General features: G+C 48.5%; 1 protein-coding gene across 1 annotated transcript in view; it reads left to right on the plus strand.

The window, feature by feature from the left end:
- Positions 1-3444: 3444 nt before the first annotated feature.
- The window catches only part of SLC9A2 (solute carrier family 9, subfamily A (NHE2, cation proton antiporter 2), member 2), a 166891-nt gene continuing 159042 nt past the window's right edge, over positions 3445-11293 (plus strand). Inside the window, exon 1 of the mRNA XM_014533124.1 lies at positions 3445-3798. Coding sequence (XP_014388610.1) covers positions 3735-3798 — 64 coding nt within the window. The 5' untranslated portion in view covers positions 3445-3734. The remainder of the gene's footprint in view (positions 3799-11293) is intronic.

Here is an 11293-nt window from a genome sequence, read left to right on the forward strand (position 1 = left end):
GGGCGGGCGGGGGGAGGGGGGGAGCTGAGCTCTGCCTCGGGGTCCCCTCCCCACCGACGAGGGCAGGGCGACCGGTGGAAGAGCTCTGGTCAGGAAGGGCCAGGGAGGAAGTGTCCTGCTCTGGGTTCTTAGTGGGCATCGGCCTGGCAGTAGCCCAAGCAGTAGCCCCCACACTGAGGGATGGCCGCTCGCCTCTGCCTGTTAGCCGGCGCGACCGTCCCCCGCGAGGCCAGGCCTAAACGGGGACAGCGGGATGCGGGAAGGAGACGGGGCCCCGCACGGCCTCTGCCCGGCGCCCTACGCTAAGGAGCGGGAGGCGACGCGCACTCTCCTCCCTGCTTCGGGCTGAGGCTTCGACTCTCCAGGAAGCGCTTTTTGGGGAGACAAGCCAGGGAGGCAAGATGCATATTTTAAAATAATCAACCACTTTTCGAACGCCTTTAACTCTCATTTGGAAAGCAGACTCAGAATGTCTTCTCTCCCTCCCCTCCCGGCAGCTCTGCAATCTTTTGTTATGATTGTGGTGCTTGACATTGTTTTTACTTTATATTTTACTTTTTTATCTAAAGATATGTCAACCTCTGTCGTGATGATTCCAAAGTTATTAGGTCGGAAGGATGTAAGTGCTCTCCGCCATGTTTCCCGCACCTGCCGGGGAGGAGCGCTGTGCGGGTGAGGCAGGCTCCGTAGGGCCATGGCCTTGCACCCCCGCAGCATAGGGCCGGTCGGGAGGGCTGGGGCACATGTCGGTGACCCTAACAAGCCAAGTGCTAAGCAGGGTGAGCCAGTGAGTAAGGATGGCTGTGTAGGGAGGCAGCGATCGTTCCTCACGAAAAGGAGGCTTTCTTCAGGGTTTTCAGGGCTGGCCAGGCTGGCCATGGAGGGAAGGCCAGGCAGGTGGAGGGGTGACTTGGGGAGGTGAGCGGGAAGGCAACCTTCCCTGTCAGACTGAATTAACCAGATCCTGTTACTGGTGACCACAGGAGGCACCTGCTACTCGATGTTTCGCCATCTTTAATCACCAGTGTTTTATTCCACCTGAGAAACAGGGTGAGCGGGAGTGAAGGGCCTGCACATGCACACGAACTCCTCGTGGTAATACACTCAGGAGCCATCCCGCAGACCACAGCCCGGCAGGAAGGACAGATACTAATACTCCCGTTTGGAGAGGTGGAAACTGGAACTCAGCATTTCCATGTTGCCCACAGACACACCGAGTGGCGGCCGCACGCGGGCTCTGCTCTCGCCACCAGCCTGCGCAGGAGGGCTGCTCTGTGCCGGTTCCCCTGACGGCGTCTCTGCTGCCATTTCTATTCAATTACAACTTTCTTCTGCTCCTCACTCCTGGCTATTTTAATCTGATTATTACACTAATAGCAGCTTCGAGTAGCCACTTAAGTTCATTATGTCTCATCTTCACAACCATCCTGGGAGGCATGATGACCTCGTTTCTCGTTCGAGGGAACTGAGAAATGGAGAGGCCACCTGGCCGGGGGTGAGCCCGGATCCACCAGGGCTGCCGGTGTCTCGTCTTCTGCCCGTCCTGGAGGCTGGGTTTGTTGTGAAGATTCAAGGAGAACGGATTTGTATAACATCCTTAGGACAGTGCTGGGCGTGCAGTGAACACCAGGGGAGTGGGAGTGGGGGTGGCACCGGCGACGTGGACAAGCCTGGCGCTCCAGCTCCTTGTCGGAGTGCCAGCCAGGCTGCCCTGCGTCTCCGCTTCTCTCCCAGCAGCGCCTCCTCCTGTGGGGTGCCTTTTTTTACTCTTTTCCTATCGTGATCTCTTCATCTTATGTGACCTTGTCGCATTAACTGTGGTATTTTATTAAGAGGGGTCTGTGCCGGTGTGTGGCATAGGTGCCTTGAGCTGCCTGCTGGCAGCTTTCTTATGCAGATTTATTTCTGGCCGGCACTGGCCGTTCTCTGGTCTGCTGCCTCCCCCGGATGCCGACCTTCTCTGGCTACTGTTGCCTCTTTCCTTTCTGCACCTGGGTGGCACAGAGTTGGAAGCAAGGACAGATGCTCCTATCTCCCGGCCAGGAGGATCTCAGCAAAGAGGGGCCCGAGTGCAGACCGCCAGGGCTGGGGGCAGTGGAGAGCTCTCAGAGCAGAAAGTGGGTTTTGGCCCCCAGAGCTGTCCTTGGGGTCTTGTCTAGACTCTCCCCGTGTGTAGTCCTGCTGCTGCCGCTGCTCTGTTCCTGGGAGACCCGGGGGTGCCCCCTAGACTGAGGGACACTTTCCCTGGCCCATTAAGTAGTCATTCAATTTTTATTTTAACTGTTGCAATGAAAAAAAACCTATTATTTTGGGTCATTTATATGTCTTAATTTGCTCATATTTGGGGAGGATGATAAATTGAGCTGTGCAGAGGGACATGAGGCTATGAGGTAACAGGAATATTAACTCATGCAAAATGCCATGGTTTCTATTTGTGGCACTTTTATGCCATGTGCCTGGTGTACCTGAACTTACCTGCCACAGAGATCCTGGAGAAATATTACCGGTGATTAATCTGAACCAGGTTAAACAGGTTGCCCCAGAGGGAGGCTTCTAATGACATTTGTAGGAGGGTCAAAGCACTATGTTGTACACATGAAGCTAAGATATTACGTTATGTCAACTGTAACTGAAAATTTTTAAAAAAATAAAAAATCATGCCTGATGGTGAGTTCAGAATAGTTTTCTAGTTTGTAACACAAATTACAATCAGAAATGTTAAATGAGTCAACTTTTCATTGCTTTACCTGCTTATTAGGGAAAATTAACTTTCTAATTATTTGGTTAAAAAAATTCTGTGGTAATAAAGCTTCCTAAAATGATGAGGACGAGGGTGATGAGGGTGTGTATGTATATATGAAGTAGGTCACATAAATAAAAGAACATAGAAAATTTAGTACAGCTTTGAAAAGTTTTTAAAATTTTGGCAAGAAACATCTCCCAATCTGTTCTTCGCTCAATCCTCACACATGTTCTTTCATTTTAAATGTTTGTCTTTTGAGTAAGTTGGGTTTTTTAAACAGTAAAAATGCCCACTTTGCTTGGTCAGTCCTATACATGGGGTGGAGTTTACAGCCCAGAAAATAGGGGCCAAGAATTCAGAAGAGAAACATTGTCTGGAGTGCGAGGCTGCCCCTCTGCTGTCTCCTGTGCAGTGGGCAGTGGATCCGTCCTGAGTGGGACAGGCCTGCATCCTCCCCCGCCCCCCCCCAGGGCTCAGGGCTCCGGCTCCCAGCCAGAGGCCCCTTCCTTGTCCTCAGGGCCCCCATGCCCCTCACTTCTCTCCCAGGTGTCAGGCCCCATCCTGCCCTTTTCACTTCCTTTGTCCTTAGGATGCAGCATTTTCCACTTCCTTCCATCCCGTTGTCTTAAAAATCAGATAAACTTGTATTATTATTTTGAGGAATGACAAAACAATTTGGTCCATGATGGTTTCTCCTCTGGGCTCCCTGCTGTCCTGAATTTGAAATATGAAACCAGTTTCCTTAGATAACACCTGCCTGACTTACCCAGACCTTGATCTGTGAAGAAAACAAAAGAACGATCCTTGTCCTTTACCTGTTTCTCGTTGTCAGATTTGGTTTTCCTGAGCTCGCCAGCTGGTTGGTGAGAGCAAGCTCATGGTCTCCCCTATTATTTGACCCACATCTCACTTTGAAGCCTGGTGTTCCTGTGGGCACGCCACACGCTGCTTCCTGCGGACCCTCCTGCCCAGCCTCCCACTCGGGCTGGCCATGCCCCCCTTTCTGTCTGCAGGACAGCTCCGCCGCTTCCGGCTCTTTCCAAGGACCAAGTCAGGTGCTTTCTTTAGAATTTTATCACTGTGCTCTACCACAGGAATCGTTTTGTACCTTTTCAAATAATAGCATATTATTATTATAAAATAAGATTTCACACCAAAATGTTACTTTTTATATCAACTTTAACAATTACACTATTATTTATCACTAATGGGATGCTTTATTTATTTTTTGCAGAATTCTTTCACGTGTCTTGAAGCCCTAAGATGTATACAAAATACCTTTTATATAAATGTATTTGTTCCTGGGAGGGTTGCAAAACTCACCTGTAAAATCAAGTAAATTTGATGGTTTGTATCTGGATAGATTTTCCCAATGATCGAATTCTACGTTTTTGTCTTGTAATTTGGGTCTGCTTTGTATTTAACTTCCTCCAATAGGTTTTAATTTATATTAGCAATCCCGGCACAGACCTAGAACATGCTACCAGTTTGTCTGCATTGCTACTTCGGTATCTCCCTTCTCTTCCAGATTGTTTTCTTTTGACTGAAATATGTTCTTGAGTGGATACTTCAGGGACGGCCTTTGAATGATGAATTCCCTCGGTCTTTGTCTAAAAATGTCTTTACTTTGATTATTTTCTTGAATAATTATATAACAGTCCAGGGGTTGGGTAATTATAACTTAGTTTCAAAACATTATTTCATTATTTTCTGCCCCTTTTGTTGCTAAGGGGGCTGTGTGGCTGCTCACTGGTCTTTGGAGTTAATCTGACTTTTCTCTCTGCTTGCACCCAAGGGATGTCCTTTGGTCATTCTGCTGTTGCCGTGGTGTGTCTCAGTATGAATTTATTTTATTTTTCTTGCTTGAAATGTGTTGTGCTTCCAAGTTTCTTAATGCTGCTCCATGTTTGTTCCAGCTACATATTACTTGCAGTGTGTTTCTACTCTGTGATTAACCTACTCACTGGAAATCCATTTCAATTATTTTCACTTAAGCGTCTTTGGTCCTTTTCCAAGTTCGTCTGTAGTTTGTTCATGTTCTTTATTATGTAATTATAGGTTTCATTCCTCTTTTCATTATTTTATTTAAACTATTTTACTGTTTAGATCAGTGATGGCGAACCTTTTGAGCTCGGCGTGTCAGCATTTTGAAAAACCCTAACTTAACTCTGGTGCCGTGTCACATATAGAAATTTTTTGATATTTGCAACCATAGTAAAACAAAGACTTATATTTTTGATATTTATTTTATATATTTAAATGCCACTCAACAAAGAAAAATCAACCAAAAAAATGAGTTTGCGTGTCACCTCTGACACACGTGTCATAGGTTTGCCATCACTGGTTTAGATTGTTCTGTTAATTCTAGTTTTTTGGGTTGCTAATTCATATGTTTATCACATCTACTGACTTTCCCTTTTATATATTACTAGAGGCCCGGTGCACGAAAATTTGTGCACTGGGAGGTGGGTCCCTCAGCCCGGCCTGGGTGTCGCAGTCTGGGAGCCCTCAGGGGGTCTGGAGGGAGCGGGCCTAAGCCACAGTCTGGCCTCCATCTGCGGGAGGCGACTGGTGGGCCTATCAGGGAACTGCACCACGCCCCTCACCAACCGGTCATTCCACCACTTGGTCTATTTGCATATTAGGCTTTTATTATATAGGACTAGAGGCCTGGTGCACGGATTGTCCCTTGGCCTGGCCTGCAGGGATTGGGCTGAAACCGGCTCTCCAACAACCTCCGAGGGTTCCCGAATTGAGAAAAGGCAGTTCTCAGGTGACGCACCCCAGAATCGGACTCCCTCCTCTCTGGTTCCAGGTGCTTAACCCAAGAAACACAGCTGCCAAGTCACCACAGCTCAGCAGCTCCTGCATTGAGCATCTGCCCCCTGGTGGTCATTGCACATCATAACTACTGGTCAGACAATCAAATGGTCGGACGGTCGCGTAGGCTTTTGTATAGAGAGATTTTATAACGTAAATGATAGTGCGCTAGCTTCACAGAGGATGTGCTCCTGGTGGATTCTGTTTCCCTGAAGCGGTGAGCGGTTCTCACACATGGTTTGAGTGTTCTGCTTCCTGGAACCTCCCTGCGTTTAGTATTAGCTTTTTAGTCTGGTTTTCCTATGTGAGGCAAGGACTGTGAATATAGATCTTACATAGATGTGTGGTATGGACCTGGAGTCTTACACTTCATGGGTGACTTTGCCCGTTGCCCTAGACCAGGGGTGGGCTCACTTTTTGACTCGAGGGCCACAATGGGTTCTTAAACTGGACCGGAGGGCCGGAACAAAAGCATGGATGGAGTGTTTGTGTGAACTAATATAAATTCAAAGTAAACATCATTACATAAAAGGGTACGGTCTTTTTTTTTAGTTTTATTCATTTCAAATGGGCCGGATCCGGCCCGCGGGCCATAGTTTGCCCACGGCTGCCCTAGACCATAAAGAGTGGATGTGCTTCCTTTCATTTTCTCAGGCTATTCTATTTGCTTATTTAGGACAAAGTAGCTCTTTGATACTCAAGAATTTAGGCCGGAGTCCTTCCCTTACTCACTGAAGTCAGATTTCTTGTCCTCATGTGGGTGCTCAAATGCCAGGTCCCAGCACATGGGCGGGCAGTACCTGCATCTGGAGTTCTGGTTTTATGGTTTGAAAGTCAACCTACATCTCCCACTTTGATTTTTCTCCTTATATCAGGCCTTCCAGGTTAAAAAAAAAAAAAGTGCTGAGCACGGCTAGCTGTCAGTGCTGCCTGGCTGCAGGGGGCAGAGGCCTCCGTGGTCCACACTGTGGCTCCGTGGCCTTTCCATGGCCTCTAAGAAGTGCTTTCTACCTAATGTTCCAAGTCCACAGGCATGTTCTGCTCATAGAATGTCATCATGGATTCTCTTTAAGGTAAAAGTAATCTGTACGTTCCTAGTTTTTCTGTCTGCAGGGTGTGGAGGTATATTTGCCTTTGTTTTATCCTCTATGTTTTTGCACGTGTCTGGAAAGGAAATAGCAGCGGTTGACGGAGTGTCGGGAAAGACAGCCCCGACTAGAGGAGGGAGGCTGTGCGTTAGCAGCCGCTCAGCACTCACCTTGTGTTCTGGCCCTGGCACTCCTTTGCGCACTTGCTTCTTATTTAATTAGTGGAAGGAGGACCTGTAGCTGCTGCTTCTGTTACTATTTCCACAGGGACAATGGGAGAGACTCTGGAGGGAGGAAACAGTCTCTAACAAAGAGTTTACTCTCAGAGCAAAAGAAACGCAAGCCAAGGCAAACATGTGTTTATTGTGTTAGAGATGTGTGGGTGTGGCGTATTGTCATTCCAATGAGACATGCACAATTACAGGCTACTCTCTTGCAATTACATCTTTAAATATAATGAATCATAATTGACGTAGTTCCTGGAATAACCCTGCACATTGTTCATCACCGTGCAAGCCCTTTCCAACCTAGATTGAAACAGCTCTTCCCTTATTGAGGTGCGTGTGTGTCTTTCTCTGCAGTAATTGCAGAGGAGGCTGGGGCCGCCTCGGAAGGCTCTCCCTGCGGCTGTGCAGGCCGTAGCTTTAAATGTGCATTTTATGCCGTTGCCTAGTGTTGGCATACAAAGGTCACCTGCGAAAGTAAGAAAAGAAAAATCAAATTCACGATTATATTTATAAATTTCACCTGCAAAGAGACCAGGTGACACATGCCCACCTGCATGTGAGAGCCTCTGAAAGGCTTTTCCCCAGGGCCCTCCCCCCCCCCGGGGAGCCCCCACTGCACTCTGGCAGCACCGTCCTGTTGGCAAGCTGGTCTGCTAGGCCCAGGAGGAAACTGGGCAGAGCAGGGCCTCCCAGCAGAGCCTTCTCAGTGGCAGGTGGCAATGGAGGGTGGAGATGGTGAGACTGGCTAATCCCCCCGCGTGGTTCATGTAGTAAAATGGTGAGAGCTAACAATGGCAGAGCATTCTCCATGCCAGGCATCTGGGCCGAGTGCTTCCTACGCATTATCTCATTTAATCCTCACAGTGGCGCTGGGAGGCAGGCACCATTATTATCCCCAGGTTTAAAAAATAGATGAGGAAACGCTTTCGAGAGCTCTGGGAGCGTCCAGGGCACTGCAGCTCTTAAGAGCGGGGTGGGGGGTAGGTCGGATCAGTGGTTGCCAGAGCTCCTGGATGTGTCTTACGTCACCTCTTCACCAGGAGCCGGAGCCTGGCTGCCCCGGAGTCTCATGCCGGCCCTCACTACCTCCGGTTGACGGTCAGCTTTTCATTGTAAAATCAGACAATAAGGACAGTAACATCCTGCCTACTCCACGGGGTCATGTGTGAACCCACTGCAATACACCTGGAGGCAGCTGCAACCCCGACGTTAAGGTCAGTCTGACCTCACACCCTGAACCGGGCAGGAGAGAGCCAAGGAGATGGCGTGTGGCCTGACTGGGGGGAGTGGGGGAGCTGCACTTGAGTCTGGAATCTTTGAACCTTGGTCTAGTCCAGTGGTCGGCAAACTCATTAGTCAACGGAGCCAAATATCAACAGTACAACGATTGAAATTTCTTTTGAGAGCCAAATTTTTTAAACTTAAACTATATAGGTAGGTATTTTGTTATTAACTTAATTAGGGTACTCCTAAGGCTTAGGAAGAGCCCCACTCAAGGGGCCAAAGAGCCACATGTGGCTCGAGAGCCGCAGTTTGCCGACCACTGGTCTAGTCTTTTCCACCATCCATAACTTTGGGAATGTAGAATTCTAATGCTTTCTAAATATATGTTTATCATGTTAATGATTCATAAATTATATGTTCAACCCATATAATTTTAATAGGCTAAAGTCCAACACCAACAGATTTATAGGAGGAAAGATGTCATATCTGTCTTATTATTGCACCTGCATACACACTTATTGAATTGCACATGTACATATGCACATACAGATACATATGCACACATGACGTTCATTAGGACGTTGCTCCATGAGGGAAGGGCCTTGTCTGTGATTCACTGTCTAGGACAGTGTGGCACACGGTAGCTTCCCCACAAATAATCCCTGAGGAAATGAATAAATATCCAGAGACACTTTCTGTTGCATCTCAATTCAATCAGGTCACAGTTAAATCACCCACACACCGTGGTTTGTCCGGGAAGTCCACGGTTTACATTTGTTATTCTAGCACGTGTGTTAATAGCGAGCTCTTTCACTCTCACATATACTATTTGTCGGATAATTTATTTGGTCACTCTACTTCTAATGTGTATTCTACTATTGCACATACTTCGGTAACTTAAGCTCTGTTGTCTAAAATCTCAACTCTGTCACTACCTGTGGACTTTGGGTGAGTTAGTAAACCTCTCTAACCTCAATGATTTCATCTGTAAAATGGGACGGCAGTAGTAGCCTCCTCTCAGGTTGCTGAGGACAGAGTTAGTGCGCTCAGTAAGCAAGCGTGCTGTTGGCGCTGGGCGGAGGATAGGTGTCTGCTGCCTTCGCGAAGCCTACCCGCCCGGCTGTTCCTGCCTCCTGCTGTGGCTGTGATGCAAAGGTTTCTCTCTAAGCCACACAGCTTGGTTTCCAATGTTACATCACGTTAAAAATTCATCTGCCAGCTCTCCTACGCGAGTTCCCAGTGGAAAAGGATCCCGGTTTCTGTCCTGGAAACCGGCAGGTGCAGCCAGGCAGAATAGTGGGGGCAGCAGAGAGAGCGCGGGCTCCCCTTACCCTGCGCACACCGCAGCAGGGCCCCAGACTCGTCACGGGGGGGAGGGGAGGGGGGAGACGCCGTGCTTTTCAGATGATCTGCATGTCCCCTGGCCCTTGCTGTATAAACAGGGCTTCTGTAGGAGTCGAGGGAGGAACTGTAAAGCAAGTGCTGCTGAAGGAGTTCGCTGTGAGGCCGCTGAGCCTCTCCCCCAGGTGAAGGGAAACTGCACTGAGCGCGGTCTCTTCGCCTCGCTGCCCGGGACGGGGAGAAGACGCCGGGAGACCCTCCGTCCGTCCATCCGTCCGTCCGTCCCTTGGTCTTGGGGGATTCACTTCGTGCCTCTCGGTCTTCCCCGGAGAATGGCCTCATCCTGTGCGTTCTCTTGTGAGCTGCCTGGCGAGAGGGAGACTCCGCCTGCCTCCGGGGAGCTCGCAGTTTGCGGGATTAGGTAGCATCTCTGCCCGCCTCTCGGCGCCCACCGGCCTCTGCAGCGCGTCGCTCTGACACAGGTCGTTCTTGGTCCCTGTCAGCTGCGTGCCCACTGCCCTCCCTCCTCACGCAGAGGCTGGAGCTCAGCGTGCACAGAGTTAAAGCTACCGAGGTCTAGGATCTCCATAACGCTGTTTGATATTTTCAGTTGTTTCACATCTGTCTTCTACTTTGATTCACAGTTCTTATTTGTTCACTGCTGACATTTGTTCATGCGCTCACAGTCCAGGCTCTCCTCAGAAGTGCTAATGGTTTTGCAAAAGGAATTTGGTTCACGTGACAGCTAATTTATGTATTTAATGACTTCACTTCCTCTTCAGGTTTTTGTTGTTTGTTTTTTGTCTTTTTCTTTTCATTTCCAGGGGAGCTGTTACCATTCCTAAATCTTCTAACAAATGCCTGTAATCGGCAGGCCTCCAGCCCTCCATGTTCCCACTAAATACATTAGTAGGTTTGGTTATTGTTTTAATGAAACATCATAATTATGATGAAGGTGGAACCATAAGAATTCCTAAGATGCACACATCCTGATGCTCACGGAAACCCCTTTGGTCTTCGAAACAGTAGGCACGTGGATGCGCAGAGACTGCCGTGCGGGCGATCTGAAGCCAGAGAAGGGCAGTGAGCAGCAATGTTATGGTTCCAGGACGTTTGGGAAACAATGTGACTCACCACATAGGGCTGCTCCTCCGGGCAGCCCGGCCCCCAGTGTGCGAGTGGTTCCCTCCGTGTAAGTGACTAGGGACTGCGGTTGATGTTGGCAACCACTCAACTGAGAAATGAAATTAGGTAACAATTACTGGCGATTGTGCAGGGTTTTTCACTATCTGCTGATCTATTTATTTTAAGCAAGTGGTGAATTTGTTTAGAAGTCGGGATCTTAAAGGAATAAAAACCAAAGAGAAAATAAAATTCCAACACAAACCTTGTCCAACTCACTGAGAGCAGTAGGCAAACAGCAAAACCCACTGGCATAAATTATTACTACCACATGGGCTGAGAGTATGGCAAATCCTAGGCCTTAACATCTAGCCTGGGGCAGTAAAGTAAAAACTGCTGTCAACTGTTGGCCTGCCTGGAAGTTTTGAATCTAGGTTACAGTATCCAGCGGGCTTCTCACCACCCCCAGCCTAGTGCTCCCTCCCTCCCCTGTCCCTCCCGCAGCTTGACTATGCAAAGGGTCACTCAGAAATAGTCACCAGAACTTAACTGCTCCCCGAATTATGTCATCCCCCCTAAATAGTACACTGGAAAGTTTTACCCTCAGAACACTTTGTTCAAATCTAATCTTCTTGCTCAAACCCCTTCATCTAATGATGTCACTAAATGGAGGAAGGAAGGAAAGAAGGGAAGGAGAGAAGAAGGGAGGGAGGGAGAGAGGGAGAGAG

The sequence above is a fragment of the Myotis brandtii genome, unplaced genomic scaffold (assembly GCF_000412655.1).
Source record: "Myotis brandtii unplaced genomic scaffold, ASM41265v1 scaffold1213, whole genome shotgun sequence".
NCBI classification, from domain to species: Eukaryota; Metazoa; Chordata; class Mammalia; order Chiroptera; family Vespertilionidae; genus Myotis; species Myotis brandtii.